At 43.8% G+C, this 23,795-nt stretch overlaps 1 protein-coding gene across 3 annotated transcripts in view; it reads right to left on the bottom strand.

Moving 5' to 3' along the window:
• Positions 1–21,845, bottom strand: part of SAMD4A (sterile alpha motif domain containing 4A) — a 197,351-nt gene extending 175,506 nt beyond the window's left edge. For 2 of the 3 annotated variants that reach the window (XM_037016616.2, XM_037016614.2), the window contains exons 1-2: positions 21,632–21,845; positions 19,815–20,441 (exon numbers count right to left, since the gene is read on the bottom strand). In XM_037016616.2, the coding sequence (XP_036872511.2) occupies positions 19,815–20,010 (196 nt within the window). In that variant the 5' untranslated portion in view covers positions 20,011–20,441; positions 21,632–21,845. Of the gene's footprint in view, positions 1–18,565; positions 18,856–19,814; positions 20,442–21,631 lie in introns of those variants that run through there. The other variant, XM_017648675.3, reaches the window with a different exon arrangement.
• Between the last annotated feature and the right edge of the window lie 1,950 nt (positions 21,846–23,795).

The raw sequence follows: 23,795 nt of genomic DNA on the forward strand, positions 1-23,795 counted from the left end.
TTTTTCTTGAAGTTTGTTTGTTTCCTAAAAAATGAGTTAAAAATATGACACATTATTGTAACTCATTTGAAACCCATTCTGGCTAGTACAACAAATGCTTGCTGGATGGAGAAAAGAAAAATGACAGGGAAATCAGCCACAGCTATGAAATATGATAAAAAATCCCAGAATACTAAAGTAATAATAATCAGATTCCTAGTCATGAAGAAATTAATTATGTTCTCCAGGAAGCAAAAGTAATAATTATGACCAGAAGGATAAGAACATAAGCATCTACAATTACAGAAAACTAGAAATCAACATTTTCAGTAACAGAGAAGTGGTTAAATAAATTATGTATAATTCAGCCAATGGATGGTATGAATCCATTACAAACCACATATTCAGAATGGTGGAATAATGATGGTTATTGAAGCTGAATGTTGGATATCTAACAGTTTATTATATTACATTTTTATATGCCTTAACTTTTCCATAAAACATGTTTTATAGAAGCATGTTTTCTAAAACTATTTAGTGACATAGGAAAATGTTCATGAGATAACATTAAGTGAAATGGCGTGGGAGAGCAAAATACACACTCTATGAAGTACATGATCCCAGTTTGTTAAAAACACACAGGGACAAAGAGAAGACAGCCTGGAAGGAAATGCTCTAAAATGAGAGGCAATGAATGTGTGGCTCTAGGTAGCAGATTAATGATGATAATGATGATTTTCTTCTTTCACTTTTCATACTTAAAAATATCCTAACAAAATGAGCCCATTTTACTTCTGTAATTAGCAACCTGATAGGCAGGAAAGAATTCATATTTGGGAAAGGACAGATAAGCAAGCACAGCCCCTGACAGTGAGCAGCTATAGAGAAAGCATCCCCAGACACCACACGGCATGAGAAGAGGACCAAGCCACGGCCGCCGTCTGTAAGGAGCTTACAGGCTATCTGAGGAGATGGCTCGAACGTGAAAAGATACCTAGACTACCAGGCTGGACACAAGCGTTGAACAAGGAGTTCTTACAGGCACTAGAGCAGTTAAAAAAAAAAGTCATGGAGCTGTGGCAGCTGAGGAATGACAACCTCACAAGGCTGCCAAGGGAAATGGGCTCTGATGGATGGATGGGATTTACAGAGGGAGAGGAAAGGAACTCGGAAAAGAGGGGTAGTTTGGGTTTCACGCATACAGAGAAGAAAAGAAAAGGTGGACACAGAGCAAATCACTTCAGCTGAAACAGAGTCTATGGAGAAAAGGGGTGAGAAACATCGCTGCCAAAATAGGTTAGCACAAAGGTTTTCAGCCTCATCAGAATCCACGCCCTTCATATTTCTGTAATGAAAATTATGGGTAATATAACTTAATCTACATAAAATTCTAATAAATTGATGTTATGACCGAGCTGCGATACAAAGGAAAATCATTATAATGGCATAGTACATGTCACAGTGTGTACACCATCAGGCACATGACCTCTAGAAGCCATAACAAAGTGGTCAGACCCCTGCCCTCACATTACAGTCACTGTGAATGAAGAGCTACCCATGCACCCTGGTGACGCCAATTACAAGCCACAAGTAATGGTGCCCATGTGGGAAGCAACTCTGCGTAAAGTCCCAAAGAACACAAAAAACACACTTCCATCATTTAAATTATGCAAAAAGTACCTTTTGCTTTTAGAGCTGGTCTTAGGCTCTGATAATTATCAACAGGGTTTTTCAATTCCCAGTTGCCTGGTGGGTACTTGAAAATTGAGTGGGATGTGGGGCAGTGCTCTGTGGTGGGCAACTGCCCTGTGCACTGAGGGATTTCTAGCATCCTTGGCCCCACTCACTGAACCCCAATAGCAAGCCACCCCTTACTGTTGTGAAAACAAACACATCCCAAAAATATCTAAAGTACCCCCTGGAAGCCACCACCACCTGGCTAGAATCCATTTCTTGCTGGGGGTACCAACGGCACTCTGGGCAGGACAATGTCTCTTAGGCACAGCTATCTCCTGTATGGTGGGATGTTGCTATCATCAGGGGCTAGAATCCAGTAATGGTGGTAGCCAACAGCAGCCCCTCATCCATCCTCTTTGGGTGCTACCACTCTGCCTTTGAGAGATGCTGACTAAGATCTTGTAAGGCTTGTGTGACAAGCTAATGAGGCAACTGGGGCAAAGAGAGGGTCTGAGGCAAGGAACTCTAATGTTTGCAACTTTTCAATCTCTCTAAGAAGCACCTCTCAAACAACATAAGTCCAAAAATGTGTCATTATTAAATTAAAAAATGAAAACTATAATAAAATACCCTTGCAATTATGAACACTGGACTCTCTCTCAAACCCTAAGGCAGTCTTTGGCCACTGTTGGAAGGAGCTTTAGCTGTAGCAAAGCACATTACCTGGGAGTCTGGAAAATATAAACCTCAAGAGTTGACCACATTTGGGTTTCCATGCCACTGAAGTGGGAAGGTCAATTTAGAGTGAGGCATGAAAAGAATGTAGTATGCCTTAGAAAGACTCAGCACAACTCAGAGTGGCAGTGACACAGCCAGGAAAGAGAGGAGCGAGGGGTGCTCAATGAAACTCATGAGAGAGGAAAGAGAAGATAAGGCTGCCTAATCAGTATCTTCCCACTATTTATCATGCAGGCCCTTTTAAGACAGGCATTTTTAAGGACTCTATCTCCTTAACCTGCTTTATTTTTCTTCACAGCACTTATCACCACCTACAGTACCAGCCACATCATAGACATGGAAATATTTGGTGAATTAATTCATTCAACAAATATTTTTTGCATGCCTGCTATGCTCCATGTTCTGTTTCTGATGCAAGGGGAAAAACACTCAACTAAACTAACAACACTCTTCTTTCATGAACCTTACACTCTTGTGGGGAGTTCAGATAACAAATATATATATTATATTATATTATATTATATTATATTATATTATATCATATCATATCATATCATATTATATCGTATCATATCATATCATATCATATCATATCATATCATATCATATCATATAATAGTCATATGGTGATGGACACTATGAATAAGATAATATATTATATGGTGATGGACACCATGAGAAATATAAATCAGGGTAAGGGCTTTAAAGAGGATGCTTGGGAAGGCTGCTCTGAGGAGGCACATGAAGACTAGAAGTAAGTGAAGAAGTGAGCCACACAGCCATCTAGGGAAAGAGCCAGTCAGAGGGAATTCCTGCCTTATTTGAAACGTAAAGTTAAGGTACCATGATTAAAACAAATTAAAGCAATGGACTTTGCTTTCGAATTACAGAAGGGGCTGTGCCTTGTATCTAGCTGAATCTTCAACTTCTAATATGGTATGTGTTCCTTCTTACAAAAATGTAGTTCTGAATAGGCAAAAAATAAAAATTAGTGAATAAATGAATGACACAAACCACCTTCTTACCACCTGGAAAGACATATATCCTCCCCACATTGAGAATCACTGGCTGTAACTGAAGTTAATGTCGCCTGACTTCTTAAATAATTCTGCCTACAGTTGAGTCTTGGTACTTCTTTTGGTAACATAAATCTGATGCAGAGTGGACCAGAAAAATATCATCATGGAAAATCCAACACAAGTATCCATACCATATAGAGCTATAAAATTCTGACAAACTAGAGTGAAAACCTGGCTTTTTGATCCAGCAGGTGTCTGTGAATCAGAAAACCATCAGCTTTGATAGGCCTACAGCAGTCATTGATTCTATCTCCATTTCTAGGTTCTTGATAGATGAGTGTGTAAAGTACTTTTCTTTAGAGAATTTCCCACACAGTGAATCATTTATCCACTTTAATCTCATCCCACCTCTAACATGTCTTCAGTTGGTATGAAACAAACCAAACTCCAAAATGAGAACTTTCTAGGATAAAAGTTCTAATTCAAGCTCTTTGACATACTCGTCAAACAGAGAATGCAAAAAAAGAAATGTCTTGTATCCTAAGACGTAAGATGTGTAAGTTTAACAAAAATTTAAAACTCTTCTGAGAGGCTCAAACTACAACTGAGCAGTTAGCTCCTCCTTCCTTCTGGAAAACCAAATGATACCTCAAGCGGGGAGAAAAATAAGCTCTTGATAGAAATATCATTTGCTCTCAAAAATCCTTTTACTACCAATAGATTGGATCAAAATTTAACACTTTCAGACATCAAATCACACTATACAAAATAGGAAGAAAAAAACATATATATAATAAAGAGTGCTCATAAATTAGTAAGTAAAAACAAATGCCCTAGTGGAAAAGGAGACAGAAGAAAAGGATCAAAGTACAACTGCACCATAAATACAGGAAAACTTGCCACAAAAGAAGTGCACTGAAAAGAACAAGCTACCAAACAAAGGTCCTTTGGTTTGTTTTTAGTAATATCCACTGTAGGAAAGTGTTCAAGAATACTCAAATGTTCACAGAAACATTCATTGGCCCAACCTCTCAGAAGGATGACATGGTTAACATACAATGTGCAAAATGTTAAGAATGTGTGACCCTGAAATTGCCCTTACAGGTATAGATCCAAAGTAATAACCATGCTTTAAAGGATATTTATTGCAGCATTTGTAAAAAACTGGAAATAACCTACATGACCAAGTGTAAGGGTCTGAGTTCAGAAATTATGGAAGAGCCATACTATGAAATGCTATGTAGTCAATTAAAACTGTGGTTGTAAAGAATTTATGGTGATGCATTAAAATGAGTGACACATTCAGTTTAAAAAGGCAGTTTATATATATTTTTTCACAGAACAGCTTATAAAATACATACCACTAAAATATGCTCATATGGTCCTACTTTTGCAATATTTGTGTCTTGATGGAAGGAAAGAAAACTTTAAATATATAGAATGAAATGAGAAATAGGGTTACAGATGTTATTTATGAGGTTTTCTTTCTTTTTCATTTTTTCTACCATAGAAATTCTCATAAAAATATTGTTTTTAAAGAACTCCTCTATCCGATTTATAGAACCTGATTTGCACAATTTGAAAAACCTTTTCAGACACAGGAGAAAGTATACTTAATAAAATAGACTTCTCAGAAATAGCTTTTGTGTCAAATTCCATTTCATCCATTTAATGCTTCTAATTCTTCATACAGTAGTGTTATCTAGTGTAAACTTAGATTGGGACATTTATTTTAATCAGAAAACATGTGTTGCCAAGCAATTGGGTAAAGGGCAGTTAGTGAAGGCTCTTCTATTTTAAGTAATTAAATCATACTAAAAGTTGTATAATAACCCAAACATAGTTATCTAGCTCATCCCATTGAACAAATTTTACTTTGAGTGCCTACTATGTGCTAAGCACTGTACTTGATCATTAATTTGACAGAACCTTCTTCAATGCTTTGGACCTGAGATAAAGGAAAACTCAAGTCTAAAGGGTTAATCTGGGCAGTTGCCCCTAAACCCAAAGCCTAGTGGAACAACAGTTCCTCCGGCAAAAATTCCTCTGCCGAATAAAGGAGACCCTAGCTGTTTTATCCCTCAGCTGCTATGTCTTATCTGTAAGCTCTCTAACTCCTGCACATGCAAAACACCCCACCCTAAACTCAAATCTCAACCCTGAACTGCAATGTGCCAAAAATGAAGTCGGTCTAGCACATAATCACAATTCCAGTGTTAAAATAATGCAATGCTTTATTTGAATCACATTTCAATGAAAGCAGGCCAATTGAAGCCACCTGTTACTTGCATAGACCCCTCTTAGAGCAATGCAACAACCAAATACTATATATATATATTCATTCTTTATGAAAGAGCTCAAAGGCCATTTCTAAAGGGAAGGTTCTAAATGGGACAGCTGGCAATAGGCTGGCTGAACCTAAAGACCCCACACCTGCCTTCCACAAGGCACTGGTAGCTGAGCGCACTGTGACGGACCATGACTACATACAGGGACAAAACCAGTGGAAAACATACCAACTCTGTAATTCCTAAGAGTAGTCTAGCTAACAGTCTAACTGTGAACACCAAAGTCATTTAAATTCTATAAAATACTATTTGCCTGAACAGTGTGCGCATCTTTTCAAAAGGTTCACTGAATGATACCAGAGTTACGAATAACCTCTTTAACCTTCTGTAGCAACAGCCTAGATTTCCAACAGCTGTCAAAATAGATTCCAGTATTCATTCTACTCAAATGTGTTAGAAGATCTTAAAACTGTCAGGAGTGGCAGGATGTGGTTAACTTAGTATAAAATGTAACCTAGCTGACTACCAACTACAGAGAAATACAGAAAGCTCAAATTGGCTCAAAGAGAAAAGATCAGTCAAAAGAAGGACGAGGAGGAGAACATGTCCAGGAACAGGTGAAGTCCCAGCTCCAGGCTCAGACACAATGGGCTTTAGCTGACAGGAGCTGCGGAACAGAATTCTGAACAGCCGTGGCATTCACTCCCCGTAAGAGGGGAATCCCTCCTAGTCCCTCACGCTTCTGGGACCGGGGCACTCACAGGTTCAGGGCAGTGTTGTCAGATACAGCAGATAAAAACACAAGACCTCCAGTTACCTTTGAATTGCAGATACACCATAAGTAGTTTTGTTTTGTTTTTTAGTATAAGTGATATAAGTATGCCCCATTATTCATACTATATCTGCAACTCAAAGTTAAGGGGCATCCTGTGTTTTATCTGGCAGCCTTACACAAGGGTGATAAAACAGGCCCTTCCCTCCTGGAGCTAGTGTTCCAGTATAAGATATCAATATAAAAAGGTAAACATTTTGTACTCTTTATTCTAAAAAATGAACTTTCATCTGCATTTCCCCAAGATTCACCAATTCTTTATCTTCATCACCTTACTTACAACCATGTGAGTGTAAGTTGCAGACATTATGTCCCTCCACCCCAACAGACTTCAGTATGCATCTCCTAATAATAAGGATATTTGTTGATGGGATCAAGGCATAATTAGAATATTAAGGAAATTGAAAATTGCTATACTATCCCTTACACTGAATATAGTCCACATTTATATTTCACCAATGGTTGCAATACTGTCCTTTATGGCAGTGTTTTTTCCCAGTCAGGACCCAATCCAGAACCCCATGCTGCATTTAGTTGTCACCGCTGTAGCTTGCTTTACCCTGGAACGCTGCCTCAGCTAACATGGTGACTGTGATCCAGGGAGCTAACTGCTCAGCTGGTGATGTGCAGAGCCGGGTGGGGGCACCAGGATGGCAAAGCACCTCCTTCTCCATCTTTGCACACACGTATCTGCCCTATCGGAATAACAGCTGATGAACTCCCCATTTTAACTCTTGAGGAGTTCAACAAAATACCCAAGTATTTCCTGTTTTAATTCTGGGAATCTTTCCCCCTCTCAAGGAGGAATGGGGAGAGTCTTAAAGAAAACCAGCGGCAGCAATGTGTATCCAAATGATGCCTATCTAAAATGCTGCAAACTAAACATATAAACACCACAAGTATTTCCATGTCACACACCAACTGCTTAATATCAGAATCACACATGAGGTTCAAGTTCGACCTTCACAGCTCACACTTTCAATATTTTAACTGTACTCAGATCATCGGCAAATACCACAATAATCTGGATAATTTGCTAACACAGCTCATTCTGCCACATACACAAAAATGTGGGAATAGGGAGGTTTTGTTTAAAAAACAAACAAACAAACAAGAACAAGATAAAATGACAAGAAACAATTCTCCTTTTCAACTAACACTTGTTCAATGAAAGGTAATGGTGGAAACAGTATTAAAGAATAACAAGCAAAGCATAATTATATTTTTGTTTAGCTGAGGTATATAAAAATACTCATAATTTCCCACTGAATAGTTTTAAGTGGGACAATAACTTTTATGAAGAGTTACCTCTTTAATAATAAAACTAAAAAAAAAACAACCTTAATTATCACAAATTTTTAAAGAATCCAGACTTGCCAATTTATGCATAGAAACCCTATGGCAAGCTCTCAATGGCTCCGAGATCACTCATACTGGAATATTTGCAGACAGGGATACAGTGGTCGCAGCACAGCATCTTATTAATCTTCCCCAAAAGAAATTATTTGGCACTGACATCCGAGCCCTTCATCCTTGAAGAGAGTGCACCCATCTACTCACACACTACACTCTGACAAGTCACAGTCAGGCCAGCCTGCCGGGGCTGTGCACCATTCAACTCCAAGTCCTGATTGAATCATTAGATTCAGGCCCACTTTCAGGCCCAGAGGTGACTGGTGTTCATCAAGAGAACCACGTACTTATTTTCAGCTCTTGCTAATGAGCAAAAGCTTGGAGAAGGAACCCATGGTTATCTTTTCCTAGACCTTTTAAGCACCCACATTCCTGAAATTTTTTATCCTTTTGTTTCAGTTGGTCCTTTGAGAAGAATGTCAAATATAACACCATGCAGTTTACTAAGTACTTTACCCAGTCACAACCCCACTTCATCCTGGTAATAGCCCCGTGGCTTTCATAGAAGTAAGTCCATTTCACAGATGAGGAAACCAGCACAGACAGTTTAAATGATTTTCACAAGGTGACACGCTTCTGAGTGATGATGCCCAGGTCTGCTGTAAGGGACTAAAAGGTAACAGCATCTTTTTTTCTCATCTGGCCATTATCACGGACCTCTTGGTTACAGCACTAGGATTAGTATCTTGTCCTGCTTTCTTATTAAATTTTCATGCACTTAAGTTGTTTCACGACCAATGTGTAATCCCCTTGTAAACGAGGGCTATAAGTTAAATTTCCTATATTCATTCACCCATTCTTGCAACAAAAACATATAGAGGACATCTGTGTGCTGGGCACAGTATTAGGTGCTGGAGGACAAAAGTGACTAAGACACAGGCTAGCCTGGAAGGTGAATGAAGACAGTGTCCTGTGACTGGTGCTATAAAGGAGGTACCTGCAGGTGCCAGGGAGCCCTATGGGGTTGGGGGACACTGTCAGGAGGAGTCATGGTTGGTTCACCACACCACCATGCAAAGGATCTACTTTACCAGTCAGCAGATAAAATCTCTCCCATAGGCATATCATGAGTGACACCCAGCATTCTGCTGGGTTTTAGGGTAACTCCAGAGTGGCTGAATCCTACTCCATACACACCAAGAGGGCATTACTGGAACTGTGATTAAAACACGCTAAAATAAAGCCAAACCTTTCTACCCTATTACTCTCTGCCATTGCAAAATAGGAGTGCTAACCATCTCTCGGTAAAAACAAACCTGTGCTTTATTGTGAGCAAAGAAATGAAAAAGAGGAGCATCTGGAAATGACTCCATGAAAACCACCCTAATGAATGCTGTCAGGTACACAGAGCATCAAACAGTCATTCAATATGGTGGCCACGGTGGCCAAGTCGGCCAGGGGAGAGTTGCAAGGTGTGGGTCATAGATGGTGGGAAAGTGACTGAATGTAACACCAGGCCGTCCCTTCCAAGCCACACTCTTAGCCAGCCTCAGGTCTTCTTGCTTCTGCAACTGAAGGGCTGGAGTAGAAAAGGTCTCTTCTTAATTTTATACTGCTGGAAAGTGAAGTAGAATTCACTCTTACACAAACCCTAACATATGTTTTACTAAACTAATCTTCAGAACTTTTCCACCATTTATAAACAACAGGAGAGCTTGTAATTTACAGTCTTCAAGTTGGTGCTTTGCCCAGTTCTAGATCCTGAGGAGATCCTGACCCAGCTCATTAATTGTTAGTTTGTCAGTGTCAAGGGTGCCATGAGCTATTAGATGACACATTCCTCATTCTTTCCTCTCTGCAGCTTGCAAAGCCTGTTTCCTTCCCCAAGTCCTGCCCGTTCATGCAGGGGTGGCAGAAGCCTCTGTCCCATGAGTTTTCCTCGTACAAAGGGATATGTATGAACCAATGGCTTTCACTTAATTTTTTTTTAAATGCCAGTGGAAAAAAAGAAGCCAAGCCAGATCAAGCTTCATGGAATTAAAATGTGATAAACAGGAGGGACTTTAAAATGGACAAGGTGAAAAGAATTCTTCCAAGATTAAATTTATAAAATGTTTGAGGGAAACATATTAAAATCATCACTAAATATCCTTAAGTACTTGTCATTTAAATGCCAACATTTTTATTTACCTAACTGGAAGAGATCTGCAACATGCCTATGGTGGTGAGGATCCAGCATGGGCTCTGGGATGAGAAAGACCTCGGTGACCCCAGCACATTTCCAACCACACTCAACCTAAGGGTCCTCATCTGTAAAAGGGAAATGATATCTGCTTTGTGGGACTTACATGATTTAGTAACCAGTTATTAAGCACGTACCATGTGCTGGACTCTGGGTAATAACAGGCACATCATCTAATTATTGCAATATATCACATTAAATTTTCACAGTCATTAGTTCTGCTTCTTTGTATAGTTCATCTATAAAGTAATTAGACAGAGTGGTTGTGTGTATGTGTAACTATCTGCACAGTGCCAGACACATGGAAAGGGCTTTAAAAAAGAAAGAAAGAATATATCCTATGGTAACTTTTAGAACTACATGGAGAGAACAAAATAGACTTGGAGATGGAGACTGCAATGATGAGTTACCTCTGCTAATAAATGACTGACACACTCAGGGCTTACCACTGCTCTTGAGGGATCCAAAGAGAAACAAGATTCAATTCAGTTTACTAAATCTTTTCTTAAACACCGGAGCCCCACTCAGGAGGGTGACCTGGCCTCACCTCACTGCCTACTTCAGAAAGAATAGAAAAATCACTCGATAGGTGTATTTCTTAAACAAACAGCCATAAATCTGTGGCACAAACAGGTCAAGAAGTACAGGGAAATACAATGAAAATAATCTGACAACTTCCAAGACCACCCTTATCATTCACTCATTCATTCATCCACTCATTGTCTCTTCTCTCTTTTCCTCTGCTCCCGACAGTTTTATTCCCTTATTCTTATTCCTGATTCACAGAAGTCATAGAATCTTAAGGTTAAAAGGGACTTTGGAGGTCATCCAAGAGATCACAGCTTCTATGAGATCATGTGTGTGAAGAATTCAGTAAGTCACCTGGCCCAGAGCAGGTGCTCAACAAACAGGAGCCAGTCTTATGTAGAAGCACCATTCTATGCCCTGCACAATGCTAACTGCTTGTCCACCTCCGGTGAGACCCAAGCTCCTGCCTCTTGGAGCAGTTTATGCCATTGTTTGGGAGCTCCATCATCACATGGTTTTCTTTACTTTGAGCTAAATGACCCTTAGCTTCTACACACTGACCTCTACATGGATACAGAATTAAATCCCTCAACTCCAAGCCAGCCTTTCAAGGAGCCAGTGGTAGTTGTCATGTTCTCTGTTCGTCTACCTGTTCCCCAGGTGCTCAGGTGCCCCATCATTCTCTTTCCTCTGACCACATCCTGACTCATCCATCTCCCTCTAAGTGTGTGCCCAAAACTGCTCCCCAGACTAAAGGAATGGTGCAGCCTGTACAGAAGACCTGTTCTGCATACAATGTTATTACATATACAATGTATTAGTAAAGGGCTAGTAGCTTTGGAGGCACCCACATTGTGATATTATTCACACTAAGCTCTACTAAAAGCCAGAAGTCTTTTTCATGCATGTTTCTGCCTCGGGCTCTGCTTACTTGAGGAACCCAGACTAAGTCACATGTCAACATGGATAATGATGTAGAACATGTGAGTCCTGAGCCCTGGGAGCACCAAACACCTCCCTTAAGGCTGACAGTGGATACAACCAGGCCTGACAGTCACTTAAGCCAAGGTAATGCCACCACTAACTCTTGCCCAGCACCCAGGTCTCCATTTCATTCATCAGGAAGTAAAGGGCTTTATCAAGGCTGCACTGAAACCTTGATGTGGAATGTTTACGAGAATTCCTATGATCTGCCCAGAAGACAGAAGTCTCTCCATAAATGCAATCTTCCTGCCTTTCCCATTCCTGCACCAAAAAGGAAATGACATTAATTCTCCATGACCTGTTCTTCCCATTCTTAGGGGAACCAGGCTGCTGTCTATTCCCTCATCCAAATACTTGCAAATCAAGTTTTAAATACTCTTCTGGTATCATGCCCAGGAAGATACAGACCAACTTTCTCCCTGCTTCTTTTCTTCTTCAAGTGGAGACAATGTTATTTATCGAGGCTTCCGATGATTCCCTTATTCCCTTTCCACTCTTCAGAAATTCAAGTGGTTCAGCACTGCCATTTTAGTCACGCATTTAAATTGCATATTTGGTGCACATATTCACAAGATAGAAATGTATACAGGGAAAGTCAATGTTCTATATGTATTTATGCTGCACACACAAACACTTGAATCCAAGATAAGCTGCCTCAGAAATTCTGATGACTGCCCTTTATGGGTATGCGCTGGGGAAGTAGGAAGAGATCTCTCCCATCCGGTCTCGAATTAACATTCCTGTTCTTTCCAGATCAACTTTATGGTCCACAGCGTCAGCAAAAATGAATCTTTCCTGGAGCCTCATTTTCCATGGGACACCGATCATTAGAATGCCTAGAAATTCCAGCAGGGGCACCTTTAAAGCACTGGGGGAAATGCTACAGCAGAGCCCAGGCCTGTCCTCCTCAATCCCAGACTCAATTTGGGCTGTGAGAGATGGTTCGAATGTCTCTGAGCCTGGGAAAATCACAATGCATGGCCACAGATTTTCAAACTGCTCTCCTTGGAGTTAGGGTTGGGGAGCGGGAATGGGGAGAGGTCGCCATCCACTTCCCATATGTTTTCATCTGCAGAGAAAAATCTTCTTTGATATACATCTGTAAAGTTTGAAAGCCAATGCACCAGTTACTTCTAAATTACCTTCTACCTCTAATAAGTCTATGATCTTTCTATTCAGAGATCCACACAGGTCCACAGACCTGCAGCAGCCTCATCACCTGGGAGCTTATAAGAAATGCAGGAGCTCAGTTGCCCCCAGCCCCACCCCAGATCTTCTCAATCAAGGTTTTTATTTTAAGTAGATCCCCAAGTGATTTGTATATATATTAAATTTTGAAAACTAATCTAAGACAGTTAATCTTTTCCTATAAGTGTTTAAGATGTTTCTGCTTAACACTATTCTAATCAAAGTAACATGCAAAAGTATTTTACTGGGAGGAGCCAAGAAAACTAAGTCTCATAATTTTATGGACAGAAATATTTGGGTGAGCAGATGTCTTGTTTTCCTACTCTCAAATATGTTAGAAATCAGAGAAGTGTTTGGATTGCTCCTTCCATTTGAGAACTCATTCCTGATGGACACCATGCTTCACACTCCCTTCTGCCTTATGTACTCCTACTCATCCTTCAAAGGCCCAAGAAGCCTGCCCCTTACATGGCCAATGCCCAGAGTCTCCTTATATATACATGTGGTTTCCTTAATGAAACACACATTAGAGATACCAAGAGGGCAAGAATCTTGTGAGCCTTAAAGCACTTGTTTCAAATGACACATTCAAATTTACTTCTTCCATCATTACTTCTCAGACTACCCAACCCACCATCCTGCCCTCACCCTTGCATTCAACTCCAGTTTTGTTCTCTCATCAGAACCCTAGCATTAGGTAACTATTTATGGTCTAATTATTTTATATATACATGTATGTACACACATATATATATATATATGTATGTGTATATATATATATATATATATTTGCTTTATCTCCACAACTCAAGCATAAGCTCCTTGAGAGGAATCACTACACATAACTCACCGTTTGACATAGCACCTAGCTCTATGCTGTGATAATTGGTGAATTAATATGTGCTGAGCAACTGGGTCCCACAGTTTCTGACTTGATATTCTTTGCCAGGCACCATTTAGTGGTATTGCCCATTGCATAAAAGAAACCACTGAATCATTTGATTGATGTTTTCCCTTAGTAAATGAAGAGAAGGAAAAGTATACTAAAATGTTGACATGCAGAGTGGGAACAAAACCCTAGAACTAGCTCATGAGTCCTACGGAGATGACAAGCCCCATAAAGGCAAGGTAGCCTCTCCAAACCCCAAGCTGGCTTCTGGGGTGCAGGCTTCAGAGCAGGCCCAAGGCTTGACTAGCTAACGGAGAGAGGCAGAGCCCTTGGCTCCTGTTCTGAAAGTTCTGATTCCTTTGCAAGAGCCCTGCTTCACGTAGCTTCCACAGCTCAGAGGAAATGTCTGATTCTGCATCTTAATCTATGTGAAGTGGATGAACTCAGTAATAAGCCTTGGAAGGAATGATTAGGAGGGACAGAAAGGAAGGAACAAGTTAAAACTCAAGGTAGTAATTATATCTTAGAAAGGTAAAAAGATTTATATGAGCACCACACCTGTCCAAGCAAATAAGTTACATAAGGCATTTCATTCATGGATGAAAACCTCCTAATTTCTCCTCAGGTCAGAGAGCAGAAGTATGTGCTCTTCTCTGGTGGTGTCAATTCTCTTGAGTACTACACCCCTGCAGGATATACTGGGAGATTTTCAATTACTTCTCAGCCCTTAAGAACCCTCATTTCATGCTGATTTGTTTATTTAAACATAAACAAACTCATTTGACTGCTCTTACGTTTGTCTACCTTTTACTGCTTTGATGGGCCTGTTAATAACACAAGCTCAGTTGCGCAAAGCCTTGAGCACCCAAGCTAAACAACCAAATCGAAGTTATTCACAAAAAAGAATGTGAATGTGTATGACTTATTACCCATCATCCTAGACAAACCCCCCCAAAATTGTAATACCTTAAGTGAAGTGTTCCAGATATAAAGTTCTTTATACATTTTATTCAACAAAATGATTTCTTTTTATATTCACCAAATAAAGGAAAAGGTGTTGATAAGTTATTTGAGGAAATTGGGTCAGTGCTGCATTTTTTTGGACCCAACATGATAGAGATTAGAACAGCAAAGCTAAAATACAGAAGATGGACCCAAGTAGACTCATATTTTCAGGGTCCCAAGTCATCTCCAATCTCTTCTTGATAATCCTTTAAATGGAAAGATTTCCTATCATCTAGGAAAACATTATTCATACAAGTTCCACATTAATTAGAACCAAATCTAAATGTGGGGAATAGAATAGATCCTTGCTGAGTTATTAACAAGTAATTTCTGGATAACAACAAGGTTTCTTAGCTCCATCTTCAGATGAGAACACTGAAGCTTAGAAATTAATTGATTAGCCCAGTCGACTGATTTCAATATCTATACTCTAACAATCCTCTGGGCCATAGACACTCCCATATTATTACATAGACACTTATTTATATAAGTGGACACCTGGACAATCCCTTCTTTTCTTCTCTATAGCAATCCCTTCTTCTCCCTAATGTATCAACGCTGACAGCAACAAAGCTGCCCCAAGCAGACGAGGCCACCAGGTGACCAAAATGGAAACTGAACCAAACTTTGCTTTGCTTCTCCCATTTTTGCCTCTCAAAGAACAATGCATATGCTGAAAAACTCTTTCCCAAAAGTGTACACACACACACACACACACACACACACACCTTTCATCTTTTAACTTTCTTCTTAACATTTCCAAGGTCTTCTTGAGTTTTCAGTCATCTCTGCAGGATTAAGCCCAAATACCTTAGCTAGCAAGTCCTGCACACCCACCACTTCTGGTTTAACGTCTGCCTCTTGCAGTTCATCATTTTATGCTCATCTAGCCACTCTGAACTCACTGTTTCCTGAACTCAACCACACACACCCTTTCTGAAGGCTGTATTTTTATAAATGCTATCACTTCTGCTTGGAAAATGTCTTCATGCCAGCTCTCTATAATCCTTTTTACTTATTGAACCAACTCCTACCCATCCTTCAAAGCTCAACTCAAACGTATCTCCTCTCCAGTGAAGTCTTCCCTTACTCCCCCAGGCAGTTAGCTGCTAGGTTCACAGTGCTTCCAGAAACCCTCCCATCCACCTCTTTTGTTACCATATCTATGTTTCAGACACTGTATTAGTCATTTACTCAACATTGGGTGTCTATGTACCAAATAATAGAATATAGAAAGTTACCTTTTTAGTCTCACTGTAGAACACAGGGCCAGGAAAGGAGTAGGCAGTCAAAAAATGTGTGTCAAATGAATAGGTTAAAGAACTACATACCAGATCTTACCCAGTATCATCAGGAAAACCTCTATTCTGCTTTCCTTTTACTCCATTTGGGACCTAAAAAAGCAACTCAGGGTATGACATACCTATACTATGGAAACCAAGAACTATAAAAATCACAGAACCAACAGCTTCATCTTCTAAAGAGAGTAAATGTTTCCACAAGTCCTTTTCAATTTCTACAACTAGATGTGTCTCAAGCACCACTATTCCGATAATCCTCTCTCTTGTATTGACTTATAAGTAAAGCAACAATCTTTCTGCCATTTATTTACTACAAACCTCTGCAATTTCCCCCACAAGATATTCAGTTTTGTGAGTTGATAAGTCTTTGTGAATTCACTTCAGAATCTCCATTTATTACATTGTTACACTTGGAAAATAAATTTCAAGTCCAAATTACAAATGTCACAAATATACAGTACCACACAACCTATTTTTTCTGGGGAATTACAGGTGAAGTCAGTGAGTTCCATTTTTGCCATTTTTTTTGTATGAAATGATCTGAAACAATTTCACCTACAAACTGAAACTGGCCAAATTCTCTATGTTAATCTGGGCTGAGGGCTGAAGAGATTTTTATTTACAGCTATCAGGATTCTGGAAACAAGCCTCTACTTAGGGAGCTGATCATGACCAATAACCTGAAGTGAAATACACACACACACAAGCCATAGGAACTGACTCAACCATTTTCTCTGGATTGCCGATGACCATGAACTTGAGGCAAAGTTTGAACCAGTGAACCACTAGATTCTCAATAAACACTAAATTTAAGATAATGAATAGTATCAAAATACATCCCATGGACCTCAAATAAACCACTGTTAAGTGTGAAGGATTATCTTTGTTTAAAGTCAGTCGTAAACAGAGCCTAGTTCATACTATAACTAATCTTTTTTATTATACTGAGATCAAGACCCTCAATGAATTTGGTTTCCATTCACCAAGTTTTAAAATCTCTCAACACTAGAAAAAATATGTACATTTGTTTAATTGACTATTACTAGATAAAGTGATACATGATGATTTTGCTATAGAAAACCTCAGCTAGCCAATGAATGAGTCATTCTACACAGTCTAGTTTTCTGAATGGGTAAGAGCTTTACACCAAAACAGCTTTAGAGGTTAATTCTTGAATGTCAATATTTCCAAAGCTTATGGCATATTTCCCTCTATTCTGAAAGAGTGTATTTTAAAATGTATACTTTTGGATAGTTCACTCTCATTAATGGTAAATAGCAATTATGGATTTATGCCATTTATAGAGTAATGCCTGCATGGTGGATTGAGAGTTCCTACCCTAATATTCCCACACCTCCAGGGCTTTTGCTCCCAATTCTTGTGTCTAAATCCTGTCTGCTTCCTGGTTGTTAGGCTGTCGGGGGTCACTTTTCACTGCAGGTTACAGCAGCCCCTCACCCCATTTCTACACATACTGTCCCTAATGTGCTATGAATTATTTTTCAGACTTAAAAACTCTTAGGATTGTTATCTAAAATAAGAGTAAGTATGTTTAAGAGAGGGTCTGAAGTATTCCCTCAGACTTCATGCCATCTATTCTGTTGCTGAGGGGGCCTTTTTCCCCCTTTCCTGGTCCTTGGCCAGATTCCAGATACATAAGAGAGCCACACTCCAGACACACAGGTATGACAAATCCTTATGACAAATCCTGATGGTCTTTGTGAGCCCCTTACTGAAAAGTAAACCAAATCATCACATGACCTCACTAATGAATTTCTGTCCTGGCCACACTACCAAACAAGTAAAACAGTTTCCAAGGAAGCAAAACGTCGAGGTTGAAAGTTTAATCTGGAAACTAGAAAATGGTCCCTATCTTATCTCATGGTACTAGATTTTTGTTTATCTACAGCATTTAGCATCATAAACAGGGTAGGTTTACACAACTGTGTATAGCAAAATAATTTTTTTGAGGGAAAAAAGTTACATGACTTTTAAAAACTTACAGAAGTTCGATTTTTTTTCTTGGTTTATCAAATTACATGATCTTTAAATTAAGCAACTTCTTTTTATATCACACATTTAATTTCTTCACTCACTAAACTGCTGCTATATTGGGAGAAATCTTCTCCTTTGCTCAAAGGGAAAATATGTTGCTCTAACACTTGAATAAATTAATTATTATTTTAAACAATCCTCAGAAGCACTGAAGTCAAGCATACAACATAAATTACTGTACTTACATCCTCTGCATTCTATAAAATGCTCAAGTTTACATAACCTTGTTTGTCAAATCTGAGAAAGCAAAATCAAGCAGCGAACTGGGCTACCCTGTCACCTTAAGGATGGAATTTTTAAAAGTGGATAATCAGTTATTCCTAGTTAAGCTTCCACACCCTTAAGCAGGAGACCGGCCCTCCAGCTATTTGTGAATGTGGATCAGGTAGGGGCCGTTGCCACCCTTGTGAGTAACCAGGTAGGTTGTCAGGTTTGGGCCAAAGCCCAGTGGGGCCCGCGGGGTCACCCTCAGTACGACCCTCCATACCTGGCAGCCCAGGATCCTCTGCACACAGTCCTGTCCGATCTGGAAAAGGACTGAGAGCGTCTCCAGCAGTCACTTCCAGCCTGTGATTCTATCTACGGCATCATCCCATCCTGGTGTTCCCAGCATCACGAGAACCACATCTGGGAGGAGGAATGCGGAGGCGGCCAGCTCTCCTCCTGCTGCCCTGACAGCACACTCATCTCAGTGTCTCCCAGGCCTTGCCGCCCCGGACTGGACCTGGTCATCAAATGGCGTCCCAGACCTCTTCTGAGTCTTGCAGGCTGTTGGCTCTAACATGGAACAAACAGCTGGAAGAGGACCCTGCATTCTTTTCTCTGCGTAAACACTGGGGGCTCTGTTCACCCTCCTGCTGCAGCTCGAACTAAAGAATTTCCCCTATCCAAAATTGAAATCAACAGACCTTTCCCCCATCCCCCATCCCCCCACCCCACCCCCATCCCAGGATATAATTTCAGTCTGTCACCACCCATGCTGGCAAACAGCAAACTGCTGAACCTCTCCAATATGTTCACTTTCTGTAAATACTAGCAGGGTAATTTGAAACAATTCTACATTCATTAAAGTTTCCTAACACGAAGCATTAAGGACCCTGATTCATGCTTGATCTCTGAGACCCTGTACACATGATCCACATCAATACGAATAACGAAGTGATAGGTAAGTATAACCACGTAGTATGTAAGAACTGCAAATACCATTTTAATAGTCTGTAGCGTCACCTACATATTATTCTGAAGACGAAGCTCTAAAACTGTAATATCCGTGGAGAGAAACGAACAGTGAAATTCATGTATTCCTCATACAGCCTAATCAAAGCTTGGCTTCTGAAAGGCAGTGCCGGGCTTCTTCATGTGTTGCTTAAATCCAGAGGGCCACGTTGCCCACACGAATAAGAGAAAAAAAGCCCAGAAAATCCAGACTCTACGTGACCTGACTTACTTATTTCCCAGGAACTGCATGAGAGAAAAATCAATCATTCATGCTACCGTGGCTACCACACAGAATGGACTGAAGGAGTTGGCAGTGGGCAAAAGCCAAAGCGGCCGGCGAAGGTACGTGGGTGGCAGCGACCGGGAGCGGGGAGGCGACAGGGGTTGGAGCGGCCAGGGGCCGCGGGGCCGCGCCGTCGGCGCACCAGCCCAGCGGCGGCCGGGGGCGGGGCCCGGGCCCGAGGCTGGGAGCGGGCGGGAGCGGGGGACGCGCGGGACGGCGGCGTTCGCGCACTTACCGGGGCTGTTGGCCTCGCCTTCGAGGACATGCAGCTCGGCGCAGTCGGCCAGTGAGTGCTCCAGGCAGAGCTGGAGGAAGCGGGCCTGGGTCTGGCTCACGCGCTTGAGCAGAGACAGCAGCGCAACAGTCTGCTCGCACTCGTTCCAGCCCTTAAACCAGCCCGCCAGCACCCCGACCTGGTCGCGAAACATCATGGTTAGGGGGCGGCCCTCGGTCTACAAAGCCCTTTCTGCGCCCAGCCCTCCCCGCTCGCCCCAAAGTTTGTCGGAGCCGCAGCCCCGCGGCCGCCGGAGATGCGTTCCCGTTCCAAGGTGGCTCTGGTGCCCGGACGCTGCAGGTACTGCCTCGGATCCTGCCTCTCTGGTCTGGTTTGTTACGTGCCGATGGTTCTGGCTGATTCCCCCAGAAATGATGACAGGCAGTAGCAAGGAAATGTTTCTTTTTAAAAAAACAATAATAACGTTTAAAAAAAATTCCCCACAAGGCACAAAAACTGAATGAAGAATGTTCTCTTTCACCCCCTTCTCGCAGCTTTGAGATGGTGATTTCCGGCGTCCCGGGGTCTCTTCCCTGCTGGGCAGCAGCTCGGACCCTTCACACCCGCATTCCCGAGCGGCGATCACCACTGGAAGGAGAGAAAGGGCTGCAGTAAGACCTCGGCCGGCGACGGAGCGCGCCCAGGAAACCAGAGCATCAGAGGGACGGGGGGCTGCGTCCCGGGGGCTTTGGTCCCCCAGATTCCGGCCGCCCCTCCGCACCCGGCTGTGGGAGATGAGCGATTCCTGTTCTGGGAATGGCAAGAAGCCTCCTTCCCAGGTGCGGGAAGAGACCCTAAAGGCTCCCTGTTGCTGCCGCTGAGAACGGCTGTGCTCCCCACACACCCCACCAGGGGTGGCCGCGGGGGCTGAGCCCGCGAACGCCGGCACCAGCCACAGATCTTCCTCGCGCAGAGAACTTGCAATGCGGCTGCGAGGGGGCGCGGGGGTGGGGGTGGGGGCTACTGCGAAGCAGAGGCGGAGACAGCAGCAGCCCGGGTTCCTTCCTCCTCTCCCTCCTCTCCCTCCTCCTCCCGGAGAGGCAGCCGAGCGGCTGCAGCTCCATCTACAGCAACAGCCAGCATCTCCACCGCCAGGCGCCCCTCTGGATTTAGGCCGTGAGCAGCCGCGGCAGCAGCTCGAGACAAAAATAAACTCTCCCCACCCAAAGCTCCGCGCCCAGCGGGCGGAGGCGCGGCCGGAGCCGGCTCCCCGCCGCCGCGCGCGCAGCTCTAGCCCACCCGGAGGTCACCGAGGGCCTGCCTCGCCCTGAGGGACCAGATGTGTGCGTGCGTGTGCGGCTGTGTGTGTGTGTGTGTCCGTGTACGCGCGCGTGTGCTGCAGGCGTGTGTGTGTGTGTGTCCGTGTACGCGCGCGTGTGCTGCAGGCATCCTGCCCCCGTTGCTGCCGCCTACGGGCGAGTCCGCTCTGCCCGGCGCCTCGCCCGGCGTCCCAGGCCGAGGGCGGCGCGGAGACAGCCCGAGCCCGCAGCTCTGCCTACCCCCGCGGGCAGGGCGGCTCCGCCGGGACTGCGGCTCCGCGCAGCCGGCACACGCCCCCAGCGACCGCAAAGAAAAAAGTTCGGCTTCAGGGGCTGCCCCTCTCCGGCTGGCCGCTGGAGGCGGAGAAAAGAGCCCGGCGGCTCAGCCTTCGAGGGGCGGCTGGCTCCCAGCATCCCGCTTCCCGGCTCCCAGAACTAGTAGAGCGGGGGAGACGGGGGGGTGGCGGAATCCTCCGGGAAGGGGACCCAGGGGCTGACGGTCCCTGCCGGGGCGCTCACCTCGGCGCGACTCATCCCGGCGGCTCGGGGCCCAGCGCGCGGGTCCGGGGCCGCAGCGGCTCCTAGCGAGGTTGGGGGCGCCCGGAGCGCGGGCCGCGGGCCATGCCGTCGGGGCAGCGGCGCTGGAAGTGCGGCGCTGCGGCTGCCTCCGGAGTCGGCTCGCGGAGGACTGAGCCGCCCGAGTCGAGCTCCCCACATGCTACTGATTAACATACACCATTACATCATGGGCTTGGCAGGGAGCGCCCAGGCGGGGGGAGAGGAACCCGGGCGGCGGCGGCGGCACGCGGGGGGCGGGAGGATCCCCGGCCCGCCGGCGACCGGGAGTGGGGCGGGGCGGGCGGATTCCTAAGTGGGAACCAGAAACGGGGAGGAGCGCTGAGAGGGAGGAGCCGGTGGCGCAGAGGGCTCGGGCTGGAGGATCGGCGGGACGCGAAGTTTGGGGAAGAGGAGGGGTTCAGTGAATTCCTCCCGCCGCCGTCTGCGCCCTCGGAGGGGCTGCGGTGCTCCAGCCGCGGGGGCTCAGGCCGGAGGGGCCCCGGAGGGCCCTTGAGCGGGGACGGTGCTGCCACCGGCTGCTCGTCCTTGGGAATGTGGTTCGCAGATTCGGGTGACCCCTGGGCCCTGCTGGAGCCCCGGCAGAGTAGCAGGCGGCAGAGACTTGTGCTCACTGCCGCAGGGGGAGTGGGGGTTCCCGGGTCGCGGACGCGGACGCGGAGGGCGGAGGAGACCAAGGGACGGTCCACGGAGCCTAGGCTCCGAGCTCCGCGCGGCCCTGGTCAGAGGAAAGCCAGAAGCGCGTGGCCCAATCACCCCTCGCCCGGGTGGGCCCTTAGAACACCTTTGCGTCCGTCGGCGGCCTCGCGTCGGGTCCTGAGCCCCTCTCGGGCCTCACTCTCCCGGTGGGCCACCCGACTTCTGGGGCCAGCCTGGGAGCTCTGCCTGGCACGCGGGCTGCACTGCCGGCCGGGAAGAGAGGCAAGCGCTGCCCTGGGAGGCAGGCGAAGCCACCTGTCGGCGCGTCTGAGTCGCCAGGCTCGGCAGGGCACCTGGACCCGGACGGGGGCATCCGAGGTCCTCGCTGCGCGGAAGACGATTGGAGGGTGCGGCGCCCAGGTTGAGCAGCATTGATGGGCTGGGGAATTGTCCCCGGATAGTCTCGGAAGTACGGGATTAATTTTAAAATACCCTAAGATCTAAAAATCGTTGTACCTTCTAATGGTAGTTTAATATTCACAGGTGGACTTAATAACCAAGTATCTCCGTGTTTTCAGTGAAAACACTGAGCCCTAAACATTTTCCCAGCAACTTGAGGCTTTGTTTATAAAAGGGTATTTTTGAGAAATCACTGTCTGCTTCAGACCCAGCCTTCCCTACTCCAGCTAATATAGTATTTTTAAAGGGGAAATATCTGAGTTGTTATTCCACTAATTAACAAACATTACATCTTTCAACCCCAGCATAAGTCCCTGGAATTTCAATCCTTCCTTTACCAAACCTAGTTTCTGTACGGGTTAGTTCGCGTCAGACCCGTGACAGCCCCTAGCATTCTGTTGGGTATTGAAAGGTCTTGTGGAACTGAGGATGTATGAAGAATTTTCTAGAGCTCACTATTAACCAACTGGGGAAGATGTCTATGTAATTTAATGACTATTTACCCTAAAAACAAGAATGCTGGTGTCAATGTTTTGTTTTTGTTTTGGTTTTATATTATGGAGGGAGAAAAGTCTGACATATCATTTTCTCCAAGATATTATTACGAACAGTCGTTAGAAATATCTTCTACCAGGAGATGGGGAGGAGGGTTAGAGCACCATCTACCCGGAACATGCCTTGCTATCAATGGCAGCCAAAGCAAGTTCCCCACTGAGGCTTTTGGAAGCCCCCTAGAGTGATTTTGTTTCAAGACGGTGTAATTTGAAATATCAGTTTCATTAGCTTATTTTCTCTCATCTGGAGCTTACTAAGCGAATACTAAAACTTAAAGCAAAAACAAAACAAAACAAAAAACCTTGAGACAAATCTTAAAGAATTGTTTATGCTGAAGAAAGAAACTACTGCCACCTACTGGACAAGTGTAGTACTTACCGCAGCCTCTGACCTAGGAAAAGATTTTTTTTTTAGCTATTTTTGAGAAAACAAAGATGAACATGGTAGGAGTTAC

This window comes from Manis javanica, chromosome 8, assembly GCF_040802235.1.
Source record: "Manis javanica isolate MJ-LG chromosome 8, MJ_LKY, whole genome shotgun sequence".
Lineage (NCBI taxonomy): Eukaryota > Metazoa > Chordata > Mammalia > Pholidota > Manidae > Manis > Manis javanica.